Source organism: Hemicordylus capensis, chromosome 6 (genome assembly GCF_027244095.1).
Source record: "Hemicordylus capensis ecotype Gifberg chromosome 6, rHemCap1.1.pri, whole genome shotgun sequence".
NCBI classification, from domain to species: Eukaryota; Metazoa; Chordata; class Lepidosauria; order Squamata; family Cordylidae; genus Hemicordylus; species Hemicordylus capensis.
Window position 1 is genome coordinate 105010208 of NC_069662.1, and position 19497 is coordinate 105029704.

Below are 19497 nucleotides of genomic sequence, written 5' to 3' on the forward strand. Positions count from 1 at the left end.
TCTCATCCTTTGGGGGACCCTTTCTTCAAACATCCCCTGAACCCTCTTCCAGCTCCATGCCCTCCTCTTCCGCAGCCTCCCTTACCACAGCCTGTTGAACTGACCCATCTGCCTCCTCTTACTCAAATTCCTTCCTTCATTACTACTCTGGAGTCAGCCCCCATCCTAGAGAACCGCTCCCCAAATGATAATGACACTTCCTCTTCAGACTCTGATAATGAGTCTACACAAACCGAGAATCCATCAGATCCTTCCCCTTATGACAATTTTCCAAACCATACTCCCATGGAAGGGACAAAACCATACCACATTCAGGTTGCGGCAATGGCCAAATTCTGGGCCTAGAACTGAAGACTCCAGTTCCTAATGTTCATGATTCTGTCTATGACTTTATCACATCAACTACAACATCCCATACTGCAGCACTACCCATGCTGGCAGTATTAATAAATTCTGCCAAGTCAGTGTGGGATGCGCCATCATTGGCCACCTCCAAATGATTGAATTTTTTCCCCTTGAGTCCAGGAAGATGATTGCAAGTTCCTGTTTAAGCACCAGGTGCAGCAGGTTGCACTGAAAGCACTCTGTCTTCCCTACAGACAAAGAGGGCAAAAAACTAGATTCTGTCAGTCGCAAGATTTATTCTTTATCCTCTCTATCAATGAAAATAGTTAACTATATAGCCTGCATGGCCAAGTTCCATTACTCAGTTTGGGAAGGCTTTGCAGACGACTTCAAAGATGCTCCTGAACTGATCTGAACATAATTCAAGGAGAGGCTTGCCGAGTCATGGACATAATATGCCAAAATTTGAGCACTGCAAAGCATCTCTGTGGCAGGGTACTGTCAGAATGACTAGTACAGTTTATCCTTATCTGTTATGACAAACAGGGAGTTAAACTTATTAAAGCCCATTTGACGAGAGTTATAGCCACATCTGATGCTCATCTGTCTACAATTGACTTTGCTGAGATTCGAGAAGCTGCTACCTGGTCTTCATACTTATCCTTCGTAAAACCGCTATGCCTTGGACATCCATTCTGCAGCTGAAGCTAGCTTTTGGTGGGTGGTATTTAAGAAACTACTGTAATTTCATCCTTGAGCCACCTCCTTTTGGAGAGCTCGTTAATTGCCCACGTTGTGAAGGATACCTGATTACTACTAAGATAAACAGGTTGCTCACCTATAATCTTTGATCATTTGGTGATCTGGTATCCTTCACAACAACTCCCTAGCCTCCCGACCATTTGGATGTGCATGTCTACTTACCTGTCTTGTTTTACGAAGTCCATTCTTTACAGTGGCAGGGAACTGAGATAAGTGCTCAGCAGCCAAGGATACCGAGCGCACTCCATGCGTATAAAGTGCTTCAGGGCTTGGAAACCTTCCATGGGACTACTGTGCAGTCTCAGAGCCCACGTTATCAATGATACCAGATCACCAAAAGATCAAAGGTTACAGGTGAGCAACCTGTTTTTCATTGGATGCCCACTGCAACTTGGCTCAAATCCCACCACCACCTTTTTTCTTGTCTACCTCAGGAGAACTTGCTCTTCCCTGGAAACAATGGAGGCCCTTTTTCTTCAATTACCTCCTCGCTATACAGACCCCTGATTTTATTCCAGCAAAGCAGAAGGCTATATTGCTTCACTGCCTGGGCCTTGAAGGCCAAATAGTCTGTCTGTCTGTTGTCATCTTCTATTATTATTAATTTATTATTATTATTTATTATTAATTAATAATTTAAAATATTGCTATACCGCCCATAACTTGCGTCTCTGGGCGGTTTACAATTAAAATCATTTAAAAGATCAAATCAATTAACAATTAAAATAATTAAACACATTAAAAACCCAATATTAAAAATATTAAACCTATAAATTGAATTAAAAGCCTGGGTGAATAAATGTGTCTTCAGTGTCTTTTTAAAAGTTGCCAGAGATGGGGAGACTTATTTCCCCTGATAACTGGGCAAAGAGGCACCTTTTACCATGGCAATTCTCTTTAATTAGCAGGGGGAGAGTAACTGGCCCTATCCACCCACAGCACAGTACCTCCAATGACTGTTGCTGGTGTCTATCTTATGTTTCATTTTAGAATGTGAGCCCTTTGGGGACAGGGAGACATCTTATTTATTTATTATTTCTCTGTGTAAACCGCCCTGAGCTATTTTTGGAAGGGCGGTATAGAAATTGAAATAATAATAATAATAATTTCATTTGCCCTTTCCTACCAAATTGGAAGGAGATACCAACTATATTTCCTCTAAGCTCTGTGTGTGTGTGTGTGCGTGCGTGCGTGCGCACACACAAAATTCAACCTCCCTGCGCAACGATTCCAAGCAGCCATGCATTCTTGTTGTTTGCCGCCACCTGCTGCTGCTCCCCCTAGTTCCCCCCACTGCCGCCTCCCTCCTCCAATGGCTGCTTCTCCCCCCATTGCTCCCTCTCCCCCCGCTGCCTCTTCGCTGCTGCCGCCAGCCACCACTGCATGGGCTCTTGCCGCGGCAAGCAGAGCCGTTTCCCCCACTCTGGACACAGCAAGAGCCCCACTATAAATGATGGAGGAGTAGGGGCCAGGGTGCATGCATACCTGCTGTAATCATGGAGGAGGCGCAGGAAGAGCCAATAATGGCAATTCGAGCTGTATTTGTTCTTTGTTACAATGTGCCTGTCTTAATTGCTGTGACTGAAGTAATGTCTTACACACTCATGAAGATATGCAGAAAGCACCATTGTGGGAAGATTAATTTATTGATTGTCATATATTTTCGAATTCCAGTTATTGATGCTGTTCAATTGCTGGCTGTAGGCTTTTCCCCTTTTCTTTTAAGGTACCCAATTGATTTGGTGTTCCTGTACTGTTTGTTGCTTTATTATGCAGCTTTCCTTAAAATGGGCCGGCTGCTGCCCCCACCCCCACCACTGCATGGGCTCTTGCCGTGGCAAGATTGGAGAGACCAGCTCCTTCCTGCTAGCGAGAGAGCCGTTTCCCCCCCTCTGGACGCAGCAAGAGCCCTATTACAAATGAAGGCAGGCGCCTGCTCTTTGCTGATGGCAGGAGCCAGGGCTCATGCGTGCTTGTGGTAGTCACGGAGGCTCCCTGCTGCAGGAGGAGCAGGAAGAGCCAACGTGGCCATTCAAGCTGCTGTGGTGTGGCTGACTCAAGTGTAAACAGGCACGCAGACAAAGGCTGGTTTAAAAAAAAACTGATGGTAATCTCCTGGTGATGTAGAACAACACACATGATCAGGGAAAAGATTAATATAATACTGGGCTGAAATGTCGCTCTCTAAAAACTATGCATCTGGATAAGGATGGGTATTTTAAGAATAAGAATTAAAAGTTCTACATAGAACAGCTTAAAACGCAATTAAGGTCAAAACATAAAGTGTCAAACATCCTCATACATATACCAATAAAATACTATAAAAGTGTCCCAAAATATATGTAGTAAAATTGTGCTCACCAATGAGCTAAACTCCTCTCAAAAGCTTGTCAATTCAATGTTGTGTTGCCAAATAGTATGAAGTCTTCTTCAAGTCTTGTCCAGTAAGTCAAGCACGTTTCGACTTTAATGTCTTCCTCCGTGACTTCATCAAGTGCTATCATGAGGGCACAAGTACTTACCCCATCTCTGTGTCAAGCAGCCCAAGCGGTCACACAACCTCAGGACCGGGGTTAAGTCCATGCTCATGCCCTTATCCTCAGTTAAAGGCTGGGGTAAGAAGCTGGGTCAGATGGGCGGGCAGTGCCTGGATCCACACAGATATCCCAGCACTGTACACAAGCAGCCTAACCCAGACTGGGCTGCCCTAACCTGGGTCAGGCTGCTCCCGAGAACAGCCTTAGTATGTTGTTGTTCACACAAGAGTCTGAATGAGTGAATTCTAAAGGCTTTGTGAATGTGTCATGTTGGAAAAGATTAGTTGCTGGTAGCTGATATTGAATTCTGTACGTTTAGTTGAAAGGTGGGGAAAGAAGCCTTCGTTGTCAGAGGGGGGACCCTTTTCAGGTGATCCATCTCATTTTTTAAAAAGTGTGACAGGCTTGAATACCCTTAATATATTCATACCCACACATTAAAGTGCTGTAGATTTTTCATAATTACGTTCCTCTGTAACTGCATTTGTGTGAACTGTCTGGAAGAAAACTGAATTAATTAACCACCTGGTTTCACCTGCTGTATGTGAGGGAACAATTTAAGGCTATTCCAGGGTTTTGGCAAATAAATTAATTTAACCCTTAAATAACGTTGCCGGCTCCTTTTGCATGCTTCCCCAACCCCCCTGAAAAACCGTACTTATTCTCTGAGGAATGCGGAAGGGCATTTAGAATCCTTTGGGATAGCTTTTCACCAGAGCAGGAGGCAAAGCCACAAAAGCTGACGACTCAGGAAGGGTCCCACAATCCCCCAGAGCAGTCTTGTCTTGCAGCCAGGAAGTAGGGCCACCTCTTAGCTTTCTTTCCTGTCTCCTTTTCTTTTCTGAAACATCTAGACAGAGACAGGCCATTCAAGGGAAGGAGTTTCTCAGCTTGGGACCTAGTACCCACAGAGCCTCATTGCTTGTTTCAGGGGAGTTATTTCCCAGGACACTGCCTCATCCTCCACACTACAGGGGAGGCATTGGTTGTCATGTGATGTCTAGGGCACTCGCTCAGGGGGTCTCAGAGACAGTGTGTTGGAGATCTTTGTTCTTTACTGAGGTTCATAACCCAGAAAGAAATGGCTCCTGCTGCAGGCTCTTTGCCCTGAGATCTAACACTCCTCCCTGAGATACATGAAGGAGACTCTGTTAGATAGGTATAACTAATCTTAAAGGGACAGTATCATAATATGTTACATAGGGGCAGCTTCACAACACTTCCTTTGCTGCCCTTTCCTAGGGACATCTCTGCATTCCTGGGAATGACCGTAGGGAGGAGCCACGGCATAGAGCCCCAAAGCAGAATAGCAAGAGCTGCTTCTTCAAGTTCTTCAGTAGAGCCCTCATAAAAATCATAGAGAAGGGCAACAGAGACCCATGACTGCATTGGTAGGCAGCTGGGGGTTGGTGGCTCCCAGACAGCTTCTGCCTAATCAGCAACGGAGTATGCTCAGCATCTAGAGCAGGGCTGCTCAACTTCAGCCCTCCTGCAGATGTTGGCCTACAATTCCCACAAACCCTGGCTATTGGCCAGTAGGGCTGGGGATTATGGGAGTTGTAGTTCAAAAACAACTGGAGGGGAGGGCTAAGTTGAGCAGGCCGGATCTAGAGTTTGAGGTAGGTCCAGAGGAAGTTGTCTTCCATAACTCCAAAGACGTGGGCGATGAGGGGAACACAACTGCAGGGCCCTCTGTAGCCCAGCCTTTCCAACAGAGGGACATTTTCTAGCCCCAATCTCTGGTGAGTTATAGATGTTAAAAGCAGTTAAAGGTATAATCCATATAAATCCCAAGACAGTAAAGAGATCCAAAGATTACAGTTGCTCATACTCCTGTTCCTTGTTTGATATCATAAAGATTAAAAAAGTACAAAGTGATTGGTCTACATCCTAACTAATGAAGTACTGATGTTCCATGACATGTACTAATGAAGTACTGTGAGTGAGTTCCCAACTAACATAGCAGCAGCAGCACTCATGAAGAAATTTTGATGACTTCTCCAGAAGTCCTCTCTGCCATCCAAAAGTATGTCCATCATGTTTGCATGGCCCTTAGAGGCATATTTTTGGTTAACACACAGGGCTTCCAAGGGGTCATTAAAATTCATCCTCGGTAGGGGTGTCACTACTGTGTTAGCCAGGAACTTAGGATATTGGCCATTGTGGAAGTGTTAAGAACATAAGAAATGCTTTCTTTGTTCAGACCAAGGGGCAGCTTGGTAACATTCTGCTTCTAACAGCCGCAAATAACAGTGAGATGTCTCTGGAAACTCACAAATGGGATGAAAGTGATGCCCTGTCCCTTGTTTGTTCCCAGCACCTGCTATTCAGAAGCAGATGACTTTCTGAATGCAAAGTTCATTGAGCAATCATCACAATTAGGGCTTTGAACATCCATGGCAATGTATGTTGCCATGTATATGCATTATAGCTTCTTCCCTGAATTGATCTGTGAATGGGATCCTAGATTTGTCAGTCCAGGGATTCAACTCTACAACAATTATATAGAAAGCAAATCCCAATGCAGTATTTCTAGGCAGAAGTGTTTACGTTAACAGGTTTAGAAATTGAACTGGTTCAGCCATCATGTATGTTGCAGAGTAATTACTTAACCTCTCTAAGTAATTGAACAGCAAGCCAACTTTAACCGAGAAACAAGAGTTTGATATTTATTACTAACTAAACACAGGCGAAGAAAACAATAAGCAGACTTAACAGTCTGTGTTATGCAGAGAGAGGGAGAATTCAAGACAAGTAAGAAGCAGACAAAAAAAGTGACTCTACCCCCAAGCCAATATATAGAGACATTCACATAGAGGAGCATGCTCCATGGAAAGAACTGAGACAATGTATATGGCAAATCCCAACAATGTGACACCTTGGTTAAAGCCTGACTTTGCATGATGTTCCCAAGGGAGTGTGCTTGCCTGCCTCCTATGTGTGCATGAGTGTCTATTTATGATTTAGGATAACGTAAGCCAAGATCTCATGATGTCTAAATTGATCATTCTTCCATTATTCTAACCTACTTACTTTAAATTATCATCTGTAATTCACTTCAGACCTTGGGTATGGATTGTGATTTATTTCAAGTAAGTAGGTTAGACTAAACTAGGATTGGTCTGTTTGACCATCAGGGCCAATCTTGGTTTATTTAAATTAAATCGAAACTAGGTGCTTGTGTGGGCATGAGAGGAAAGAGGATCTGGGATGTTGCATGAAGTCAGGCTTTATCTGAGGTTCTGTGTTACATCTTAATCAGCTACCCTGTCAGTGAGCCCAGAACATCATGCTAGAAGCAGCCATCTAGAATTGTAGCCAATGGGCAAGTTGATAAACCAAGCGTGGGGTGACTTACCCATAACTCTAGACCATTTCTGACAGTACTTTTTTCTACCCTTTTGTCTTGGGGAATGCAGTAATAACTATCGAGTAGAATGAAACTCAAAATGGAGGGGGTGGGGAACAAAAATAGTCAACGCTATGTGCCTCTGTATAAAGAAAGACTTTGGTTTTACTTGTTTGTTTCTTATTTTTTTGGTCTGTAATTTTACATCTCTCTTTAGCAACAACTATGAAGTTTGAGATGCACATTCAGTACCTAAATTGCAGATTTAAAATTCTCAAACTAGCTTGGTCTTCTGTTTTGTTTTGATTTGAGAGGGGAGGATAACACCCAGTGTTGTTGTTGTTCTTCTGTGTCTGAGTCAGACTCTGAAAGTCTTGATTCTGTCCAGAATTTGCAACTTGTTTGCCTTAGTAAACATCTTTAATGTTTCATTATTAAATGCCATTTTTAATTGCCTGACTAATTTATTTTTTCATGTCCATTGCATTTGCTCAGTGTCATTACTCCCTGAAGAAGGCAGCAGCTTTTTTAGGAATTGGCACACAAAATGTGTACTTCGTCAAAAGTGATGAAAGGTAAGTGAGCAAAAACCTTTGGAGTATTCTGATCCTTTTAAAATGCAGTAGAGCTGTAAGTGAGTAACCTATTTGAACATAACTGAAAAGTTTTAAATCTGTGTTCCATAGAGGTAAGATGATACCTGAGGAACTGGAGAAACAAGTCCAGCTGGCCAGGAAAGAGGTGAGAGGGGGAGAGAGAATGTGAGAGAACATGTGTGCCCTGTGAAAGATGGACCTCTGTTCATTTGTATGGAAAAGTGACTGGAAAAGGGTGAATGTTAAAGCAAGGCAGTTCATATATCCAAATGCTTTTCTAGGTGCTATGGTTTGTGAAGCAGGGGTATGCACAGACTGGTCTGCTTGCAAATTGGTCTGCCGTGAACTGGGCCGGTTTGACCAGTTGGGTCACAAACCTCTCCAGACTGGTTCGAACCAGTTCATTGACCCTGCCAGCCCAGCTGGTGGGTTCAACCGAATCGGGTTGGGGACCTGTGAATCGGTCTTAATTCAGTTTGGACTGAACCACAGCAACTGGTCTGTGCACACCCTTATTGTGGGGTAAGTCATGAATTTTAGGTGATCATGTTTCTCCATTCATAACAACTCTGAGCAATGTGGCCCTGAAGTATTTTATTGCCTTCACCTTTGGTATTTCCTTACTCTTACTAATTGGTACTAAAAATGACTCTTACATGGCAATTCTAAACCAGTCTCATACACCTCACTATGATTACATCTATTATTATTATAGTCAAAACTGAGAAATATTCAATTGTGTACATTTTGATGAACCAGAGTATACTATTGAGGGGGTATACCTAATAGCTGTGGCATGTTATCACATAGTCTGCTCCATTTGAGCAGACAGGAAATATTCAGATTAAAACTAAAGCTAACATTCATGGACAATAGAGTAGCTGCTGTCTTGGGCAAAACAATCACTGACAAAGAAAATTCTTTTCATAATCTAAAAGTATTTTTGATAACATCACACTGAGTTGAATAAAAGTATTTTGCACCTAAACCAACCTGACTATATCCTCTTGATTCACACTTTTTTTCAATTTTTTAAAAATATCCTTATTGAAATATAGATATGTTTATCTGTGTTTAATATGGTTTCATTACCTTGAAATGATTGCAAACTATAAGCATTTGGAAGATTCTCTTATATCAATTCAGCATCTGTAAATATCTTTGCTCAAAGCCAGCTTGTAACCTACAGCAATATACCTTTACAACTAGTAATACCGATTCACATAATTGTTATACATTTGGTAGAAAGCTGTATTTTTCTCATGTTTTGTTGCACAGTGCTTCACAGATTACAGTGAAACTCTGGGTGTCTAAATTTTCAGTATATGGACTGTATGGTTTTTATAAGGTTTGGAAAGGAGATGTGGATGTGTTTGAGATCCCATAATTGCTCCAGGACAGGCATTTGAATATGTTTAAAGTTCTCTTCAAACATTACAGAAAATATAAGATGCAGTGTACAAATGTGGAGACTGTGCCTATGAAAGCATTGTTAGAGTATACTTCTGTTTTAATTTATTTTTCAAAAAAAAAGCATATTTTATGAGAATTCCATTACTTTTATGTGCCAAATTAGGTTTGATTTTTTAAAATTACAAAATTAAAAAGTTGGTACGATATGAAACACATTCTTGATCTATCAGAAATTGATGTTGCTGGTTTCATACACAAACTGCAACTGAAAAGTTTTTTACCTTGTTCTCAAAATTTTCATGTTGGTTGAATTTTGAAGTATCAGTTCCATTTTTCCTTTTGGGATTGGTTGGCATGCAGCTGTATTATGGATATCTTGATACAGTAACAAAACATTTTAATTCAGTCAGATTTTCTTTTAGTATTGTGATGTAGCTGATTGAGAGTTCTACATTTCTGACATGTTCCTGCATGAACTGCAGAGTTCCTGCATGGTTCAGTTTTCTCAGTTATTTCAGTGGAGGGACAATTTTATGCACACAATATTTTGTATGCATAGAGCAGTTGTCTACTGTGAATTCACCATTACTCAGCAATTACTGGTTTGGATTAGTACATTTCTAGTATAGACTGACACTCATAGAATATTTTATTTTATTTTAAATTCAAATAAAACTGGATTTCCTTCAACTGGTGGGAGAGAGCTTATTTCCCTAATACAGAAAGTTAGGAACATATTAGGAAGCTGCCTTGTACCGAGTCACACTGTTGGTTCTTTGAGCTCAGTATTGTCTACACAGACTGCCAGGGGCTTATCCAAGGTTGCAGGTAGGAGTCTCTCAGCCCTATCTTGAAGACGCCGGGGGTGGGGGAACTTGGAACCTTCTGCATACAAGCAGGCAGTTGCTCTTTCCAGAGTGGTGCCATCCCCTAAGGATAATATCTTACAATGCTCGCGCATATAGTAGTCTCCCATTCAAATGAAAACCAGGGCAGACCCTGCTCAGCAAAGGGGACAATTCATCCTTGCTATCACAAGACCAGCTCTCCTTCCTAATGCATCATGTTTCTACTGAATCAGATGTCATTTTTAAAGTGGATTATGCCATTTCAATTCAATTTGTTTATTTTGGTCTATGACCAACTTAAAACCAACTTTAAACATTACATTACATTTAAAGAGAAAAAGAAAAAATGCTCATAGAATAATATTTCTAAAACGTACACTTATCACCTGCAAGCCATATATACAGATTGAGAGCATCCCTTACTAGTCCTTATCTAGTCTTTATCGTACTCTATAAGCAGCAGCACAAAACCTAGCATCACTGCAGGTAACTCCTGTAAATTCGTGCTGTGGATTATGTCAATATCATTGAAGAATTTTAAAATAGTTTCCAATGAAAACGTATTTGGCAGTCTTTTTAGCTAGCTCCTCCATATTGCATAGGAAAGTGCAAAGACATTGTTTGAAATGTTATCTCTGTTTTTTAAAACTCCCCCCCCCCACAAGTTAGGCTAAAAACCTTTAAACTTATATCAAAGCCAAAAGAATCCAATTTACTGAGATTTATGAGGTTATTCCATTGGTTGCAGGAGACATTACTTTCTGTTTTGTTCGTATTTAAGTTCATAAGCGAAAAGGCACTTTAATCAATAGTTCATTGTAATGAAAACTTACAGCTGTTGCTTGGGGAGAAAAATGTTGCTTTGCTTGGTGTTTTTGATTCAGGCTTCTCAGAAGAGAGTATTTCTTGAAAGTTATTTTGCAGTGAGAGGAATTAAAAAGCAAGGCATGAGTATTTTGCAATAAGTATGTTGTTAGTCCTGTAACATCAGCATATGTGCAAACCTTAATGACCACTAAAATATAGCTGCCTTTAACAGTTTGATGTAATCCTCATTTAAGTTGCTGAATAACTGTGCTTAAACTTTGTGAAATAACTGTGTGTTACCACAGTGCTTTCAGGCAGATGGGCTCCTGCCCTAGAAAGCAATGAAAGTCCAGCTTTCTCCACTAAATTTAATTCTTTAGGTGAAAACGATGGCAGACTAATGCTGCCTTTTATTAGACATGTGATTTTAAAACTTGCATGTATTGATCTTGAGGCTGAGGTCCAAAGAATACACAAATAGCATTGACCTGGAACATTGGGATTCCCCCTGTGTCTGGGAGTCACCGATTGTGTCCTAGAGCAGGAAGAGACCTGGCAGCCAGCAGCAAACTACATCACACCCACCCTCTGGGTGGTTCACAAGTGGAGGCAAGCTTGTACACTGCTGGCTAGTGGGTAGGCAGGGCTGGCTCAGTGTGCCACCGCGTGGCTGCTCCAGGGGTAGGTCAGACCTGCTCTACCCTGGAGCCTATAAGGGAGAAAGCCAGTGGGCCTTCATCACAGCCACCAGAGATATGGGAAGGGAGGTAGATTTCAGGAAAATACAGCCTCTGGCAGGGCTGTGGGGTGGAAGTGGGGCAGGATCAAAAGGGAAGTGAAGCCTGCACACACCAATTTAGAGGGCATGGCGCCACTGATGAGGGAGGGAGGTGGAGTGAGAGAGGGGTAACCTTGGTCTCCTAGAGAGGAGCAAGGTACATCTCTCCAGCTAGTGGAATGGATAAAAAGTGACTTCCTACATTCCTGAGATGCCAAGGGTCCTGGTGAAGATCTATGGTCAAGTGGGTGAATGGACACCCAGTTTGCCTTAAAAAAATAATAAAAATCTTATCACCTAATGCTGCAACAGAAGCTGTTCCTGAAGATTCCTTACGTTTTGGAAGAGCTGGACTGTGACAGACTAATGTCTGAATGGAGGCCTTCATTTCTTCTGCACATTCCCTGTGTGTGACTCTCTGGGCCATAGGCTCAAACTTCCAGTCACCTCTGAATCCTGCTTTCTTAAGATCACAGATGACGGGTGGATGAATTTCATTGGGCCAGTCTTTAGGCTTGTCCAGACTGCAGTTTTGGAAGCAGCTGCATGTGGAGTCCATGTATGTCCATTCCCCACAGTCCACTCGTGCGGATAACGTCAGTTTGTGGTGGTTCTTTGCTTGTCCCTGCCCATTCACACAGATTGGAGCAACTGAAGGACAAGCATGAACTCTGCAGACTGCCTGGTAGGATTTGTGCTTTGGGCATCTGCTTCCCCTGCTTTGCACCTCTTGGGTGTATTTCATCCACTTCTTGTCCTCACAGTGTTCTGCCGCTGCTGAATGTGAAGCTGCTATACAGACATCAGATAAGTATCTGCCATTCACATTTAGAGGCAAATTCAACCATCATTCCCCTATGTGAAACAGGCAAGAGAAATAAGTACTAATTATGCAATGCAAACAGGGTCCTCTGAGGGCTGAGGAAACTCTTCCTTGCATGAGTAGCCTGCTAGCTGAACTAATTAGTGCATAAACATTTAATATTACTATTATTAACATTAGGATTAGGATTCTTCTGACTCATGTTCAAAAATGTAATTTGAGAGGGATAAATAACTAGGCTGTGGAAAGACATGGATGGTGCAAGATGGTAGTAGTATCCTGTCTAGTTGTCATCATCCTGCCCACATTATGGTTTTTGACAAAGGAGAGACTTTCCAGTAGTTTTAGGCAAGCCATTTCCCCCAGCCTTAGCTTTCCCATCTGCAATACGGGGATAATAATACTCGCTTTACGTAATTATTTTAAGGATTACAGCAAAATACCACTTGTGAAGCACTTGGACACACAAAAGTGCTTTTACAGGTGTTAAGTTTAATCATTGTTCTTATTAATAACTATTATTATTACTATTTTTATAATACTATTAACCATTATTGCAGGAATATCCTGTCATTACAGAAGTATCAATCCTTATGTAAAGTGTAATTATAGCAATTGTGCAGGAGTGGGCTAGTCATGCAGAGAGCAAAGTAACCTCAGATTTTATTTAATGCTATTAAAAAGCAGCAAATTATCAGTGGTTTATTTGATTGTATTTTTCACTGTTCAGAAGGTGTGTGCACGCTCGTGCGGCAATTTGGATTTTCCACTTCAGGCACCAGAATGTCTTGAGCTGGCCTTTTCAAGCAGAATTTAGAGAAAGAGATAATCAGTTTGCTTTCAGCAGCATTCATGTGAAGATCTTGGGGCCTGAACCTACATTGCAAGAGCATTTATATTGACAGTTGATGTGTGACATTCTAGTATTTTAGTAACCCCAAGTTTTCAGTATGTTTATAATAGCGTACTATTCAAGAATGTTTTTCTGTATAGGTTTTTAAGAATTGCTGAGAATGTAAAATGTAGACATTGTTAGTCCTGTCCTAGATTCTCAAATCTTATTGTATTTAGAGTGTCACTCACTGGAAAATCTGAAGAGTACAATAATAATATCTTTATTTTAGTCTTTGACCATAAAGGAAAAACATAGAGTCTGTGAAGTTAACAGCTGTAGCATTAAAAACAGCCTATGCCTAAAATATAAGCTTAAAAGGTGGAGATGCAATTAAAATTAAAATTTAGTTAAAATTAAAGCGATGACGGTATCCTATAATAAGAATACTAAAGTATATTAAGATAAGGTTGCTATAAAACTTATATCTATGAGAAGCTATAAAGTTAATTAAAATTAAGATTAGCATCAAGTTAAAATTAAAGTTAGAGGGATAAGCTATGACAGTAAAAGCTGTGGGATTGACTGAGTATCTGGAGAGACAACAGTACAGGTATAAGCTGTTGGGTCTGATTAGCTTTTACCGGCAGTTAGTTTCCGACTAATTTTTCACACTACCATGCAGAAATTAGCAACATTATATGTTATGCAATTTTTGAATAGTGCAAACAATCTTTTGTTTTGGATTATTCCACAGGGCGCTGCACCATTTTTTGTCAGTGCCACATCTGGCACTACAGTTTTGGGAGCATTTGATCCTCTGGATGAAATAGCTGACATTTGTGAAAAACATGACCTTTGGCTGCATGTCGATGTAAGTTAATTTTAATAATATATTTCACTTTTGTCCATCCTTCTTTTAGCTGGGGAGCTACCTTTACACACTTGCAAACAGAGCAGAATCAAATACTCTTCCCTCTTGCCTGTAAAAATACTGCTAATTGTATAAACTCAACCAACAGTGTTCTGAAACCAGACTACTTTTTATTCATCCAGTTGTTAACATTTGTGTATTGTCTTTCTCTAAAGAGCAAATAAAGGCATTTTTACTTTGAAGTGGGTTGAGAGATAGTAAGGCACTTCACACAACCATAAACTGGGTAGGAGATGAGAGAGCTGGGCACTCTCCTGTGTTATCGATTGTGAGGGGAAAAACAAGGTAGGAGGCATGGAACATCATCAGGCAAACCCCTGCTGGGCAGGATGATGTTTCTGCCTACCACATTCAGAAGCTGGGGACAGAATCCGGGTAGGGAGTGATCATCCTACCCAGCTGGGGCTTGACAGACAATCAAGCTCCCCACCTGATTCCTAGTTTTTATCTAACACAAGACTGAAAAACAGGAGTGTGCCCAGCTCGCAAAAGTGGGTAGAACTTGTCTTCTACCCACTTTATGGCAGAGTTTATAGCTTTTGAGGTGGGGGATTTTTTGCACAACAGCATGTTGCTGAAATTTCAAGATCTCTAGAGAGGGGCTGGTTCATTTTATGATGTGGGGGGGATTTTGTTTTATGATGGGAGCTGGTTATGATGAAACAAAGTCAGTCTTGGCTTAATTTATGGCAGGGGGTCATTAGCTGTCCCTTTGCTTTGTATTTTGAATAAACAATATTCTGGAAGATTGAATGCTTTAAATTGTTGTGCTTTCTGCTACAAGATATGGGTAATGGCCAATTATATCATGGGATTGATGTAAGGCAGAAATGCCTACAGCTGTTAGCTAGGAGGTACTCTAAGGCAGGGGCGTAGGAAAACTGGCACCAGCCATGCCCCTTCCAGCTGCATCAGCATGCCAGTGCAGGAGACATTACCTGGACAGAATAGATGTTTCTTCTATCCAGGATTGTCCCTTGAGAGAGATAGGACATAAACCTTGTGCTTGAGTGCTTCCTCGTCTACCCCTCCCTCCTCTCACTATAAGAAGAAGTGGATATGATCCCATGGATATTTAAATGTGGAATCTCCCCTAATCCCCTGCAAGGCAGCATTCTTCTTAAAGAGGAAGGTCCTGCATTCAAATAACTGCTGGATCTCAGTGTGATAATTCATTTCTGACCAAGATGAAAGGAGACTGAGGATTACTTCTGAACTCTCAGCATGAACAATCCAAAGGGGAATGGAAATAGCACCTGAACAGGTCCTTTGCTATTGAGTATCAAAATACTTGAAAGTCAGGCGTTTTAGGTATCTTGATGCTGCCAGAAGCATGATACTCAGCTGGTTGGCTGCACTTTTGATCTTTACCTGGTATGGCTGTTATTTCTAAATTTCTAGTATGGAATGTGTATTGTGCTAGTGTGTAGAGGATACTGACATTTATCCTGTACATCCCTATGAACACCTGTGGAATTCCTCTATAATTCTGTGCCAAAAGGCATTGTAGTTCAGCATGCATTGTTCATCTTTGGGGATTCATCATAGTTCTGTTTGTTTAACATTTAAACATTCCAAACTGACTCTTTGTCTGTGACTTGTAGAAATATCCATTTATGACAAGTGACTGAACAATTTTAGTATTATCTGTGAGCATATTCCTTCAGATTTTCTGTAAAGCTGATTTTGCAAACCAAACGAGGGAGGATTAACTTAAAATGATAGCTTTGTAAATTTGTTTCCATTGCATTTGGTAGTTTATGCTGTTCTTATGCCCTCCTTGTAGATGGATTATTAGAGATAATATATGAATCTGCTTATTGTTGTAAGCGCCTTGTTCCAAATTTGTTGTCTGTTGATCACTTGGGAATAATTCTTTTGAAAGACTCTTTGTTTCTTCTACTAAATCATTCAGAGAAGCTAAAAATAAATTGCTTTTCTAATATTATGTTTCAAGTCTTCTACTGATGTAGCTGTCATAGGAATGCTGTTTGATTACTATCGGAAGTGGAGACACAGTTCACAATTATGGAGGGCAAGATTTCTTTATAAAGTTGGCCCTAGTAATTTCTTTGTGTGCTTAAGTATGTGGAAAATGCCTCGCAGGTGTGAGCTGATCCCAGATGGATGGATGCATGATTCTGCAAGGGCACCTTTGCTATAATTTATCTCACTCTCCTGTTCAAGCCTCCTGAGAAAAGGCTATATATATAATGTGCTACATTTGTAATGACTGGGGACAGATTCAAATCACCTAATATGAGCTGTTGCTTATACTGTAAAAGAGAAGCTGACTTTCACACATGGGTATGAACTAACTAGCCAAATCCTTCAGAGCAGGTCCTATGAAGCCCCTATGAAGCAAAACGTCAAGATTGCATACTTGGAGAAATCTATTTTTGTAAGCATGTGTGTTGGGGCTTGATCTCTTTGAATTCCAGAACAAATGGGCATTTGAGGTGGTGATGATGGGTTAGCATATCAGTGTTTACCCTTTGTCTGTGAGCCCAAAGGCAGTTATCAACTTTGGTTGTATTCTGGAAGACTTAGTCACATAATGTGACTGAGTCTTTAAGAACTGACCACGGAAAAATCATTGCCACTAAGGACTTGCACTGAAGGATTTGGCTGGCTAGTTCATACCTATGAGTGAAAGCCAGCTTCTCTTTTCCAGTAACTTCTTGACTGATCTGTTCTATACCCTCCTGGTCTCCAGAAGTTTCTTAGCTATCCAACTCAGTAGTGGCCCACGCTAATGAGCTGGAGGAGCAAGAAAATGAGCCTCAACTGCTTTTGTACCAGCAGCCACTGTCTCGCTCCCTTCTGGCCCCACCGAAGCTGTAACTGAGCCACATGGGCTGGTCATTTGTCCAGTAGGGGAGACGAAATCTGCAATCCTGGTCATTTGTCTGGTTGGTCCCTGTGCCTCACTTCTATTATGGTATAGAACTGTGCCATTTAGTGACTCACTATTTCCCCTAAAATCACTTAGAATAATTGTAATGTATTTCACAAGAATTTTAAGTTTATTGTAGGTTGATGGATCCTTATTTTATGTACAGTCTAGTCAAGGTACTTACAGTGGCACTTTAAAGCTGGTTAACTCAGCTATCCAGTTACTTGTGTGTATGTGTATAGTGGCTGTGTAAGGGAGCCCCACAGGGGGTCATTCTTCTGCTACTGGTGACAAAGTGGAGAGACTTGGTGCTCAGGTATATGAGGCTGCACTTTTCTGGATCAAAGCCTGTATACATAGGTCTTCTTTTGGTTTAGATTTGCAGTGGATGGCATTGCAAAGAATCAAGTTACTTAGTACCTTTCATCCTGTTGAAGCTTTTAAAATTACCATTTGAATAATAATCAAAATGCACCATACTGAACTAACACTTCTAAACATTTAAAACATATTTTTGCAGGCATCGTGGGGAGGCTCAGCTTTGCTGTCACAGAAGCACTGCAAACTTCTGCAAGGCATCCACAGGTAGATAAGATTTAATTTGGAAAGGGTAATGGTTAAAAAGCAAATATAAGCACTTTCAACATACCATTGATTTCAATATGACAGTCAGCTGTTGCCCATTGAAACTAATGTAGCTTGAGAGTGCTTAGATTTGGCCTGATTGTGCCACTGTTTAGGTTTTGCATTTCCACCGTGGTGTGTTTTTTAATGACAAAAATTTGAAGAGAAGAAAAATCTAATTCATCATTGGTATTTTAACTGTCAAACATCATGACCCATCAGGATGGTTGGGAAGGTGCATAGGAGCACTGCTTTCTCCATGGGGAAACTCTGGGAGAGATTTCCCAGCTATCTCTGCACACCTTCCTGGCATCCCCAGACATTTTCCCAGCCATTGTCGTGCACTCTGGTTCCACAGAAGAGGCTCCTCAGGTACTGGAAATAGCAAATACTATGCAAAGCTAGCTGTGCTTGGAGTACCTGCCTAGATGCAGCACCAGGTGGTGGTGTCACATATCTATTGGAACTGGACATTCGGCCACACAGGCCTACTTATAACACAGTTTTCTGTTTTCCTCCACTTTTCATAGGGCCAACTCTGTGGCATGGAATCCTCATAAGATGCTTATGGCTGGGATCCAGTGTTGTGCCCTTCTGGTGAAAGACAATTCTGTAAGTTGTTCTTTTAATCTCCTCAATGTGCTGGAATTTGCTACTGTTTTTTGGTGAATATTCAGATAATAACTTGTAACTGCTTCTTCACTTTGTAATCGAATGCAGTGTAAAGTTGCAGAACATGTAGAACTCTGCATTAATATGAATATGATGAATATTTATATACCGCTGTTCAACGGAAGTTCTCAAAGCGGTTTACATAGATATAGATAAATAAAATAAAATGGCTCCCTGTCCCCAAAGGGCTCATAATCTTAAAAAGAAACAGAAGATAGGCACCAGCCACTGAGGGGAAGCTGTGCTGGGGATGGATAGGGCAAGTTCCTCCCACCCCAACCTCGCTAAATAAAGAGAATCACCACTTACAAAGGGAAACATGAGATGCTAATAGGAAAAGAAACAGGCATGGTCCTGATAAAATTTCTGCATATGACCTCTAAACTTAAGTTTATATATATTTTAATTTATACTTTTCTTCAATGCTTGTTTAGAAATAAGAAAAAAAATCCATTCCAAATAGTAGCTTCTGAAAATATTTTGATTACAAATAGATCTTTTGCAAACAGAAAGGCCAGTTAAAAAAGAGTTTTGTAGTTAATTAGGTAAAGGATTCGGGAATTGAGATTCTAGCATTAACATGGACCTAATTATATAATTACCCATGAAAAGATACAGATATGTCACAATGTATGAAAGAACTGTAATGAAATAAAATATCAGTGCTGTTAATCTGGAGAATTATAAATTTTTAAAATAATGTAACAAATGTTTGTTAGGTGAAGCATAAAAAGGTGACTTTCTTACATAGTGTGCAAATGCCCAAGAGCTATATCATAATTGCAGGAAGTATGAAAGAAAGTGGGTATGTACTGAACTTTGATTCTCTGATTTATCTGCTTAATTACATTAAGGAGTTTATTTCAAAAGAACATGCAGTGCAATTCTTAACATCATGGTTTACTACCAGAGTGGTATTATCAGATCTTGTTACCCTTGCCTCTTCCATTTCTCTGCCTTTTCACTGATTTGTTAACATTGTCTCATATAAATCCAGACTGCATAGTGCTGCAGTTTGTCGTCTTTAAAATAGCGATTGCTGCTTTAAAGGAAGTGAACGTTTTTACTATGTGCCATCTGAAAACTTGCTGATCTAGGAGCCCCTCTTCATGCGGGTGAAATGTTTATGAGACAGGATCCCTAATTTCATCTCAGTCCTCAAAGTCTTATAATATGTTCACAAAATGACTTTTCTCAATTATTTGGGGGAAAATGGGGGGGGGGTCCTATTGTTTCTTTGTTCCAGTAGCCCTGGATCAATCCTAAATCTGTCCAGTATCT

The 19497-nt window shown here is 40.8% G+C and overlaps 1 protein-coding gene across 7 annotated transcripts in view; it reads left to right on the forward strand.

The window, feature by feature from the left end:
- The window catches only part of GADL1 (glutamate decarboxylase like 1), a 184277-nt gene that overhangs the window by 98877 nt on the left and 65903 nt on the right, over positions 1 to 19497 (forward strand). For 5 of the 7 annotated variants that reach the window (XM_053263603.1, XM_053263604.1, XM_053263605.1 and 2 more), the window contains 5 exons: positions 7489 to 7568; positions 7680 to 7734; positions 13848 to 13964; positions 17441 to 17505; positions 18075 to 18156. In XM_053263603.1, coding sequence (XP_053119578.1) covers positions 7489 to 7568; positions 7680 to 7734; positions 13848 to 13964; positions 17441 to 17505; positions 18075 to 18156 — 399 coding nt within the window. Of the gene's footprint in view, positions 1 to 5262; positions 5387 to 7488; positions 7569 to 7679; positions 7735 to 13847; positions 13965 to 17440; positions 17506 to 18074; positions 18157 to 19497 lie in introns of those variants that run through there. The other 2 variants (XM_053263610.1, XM_053263606.1) reach the window with 2 other exon arrangements.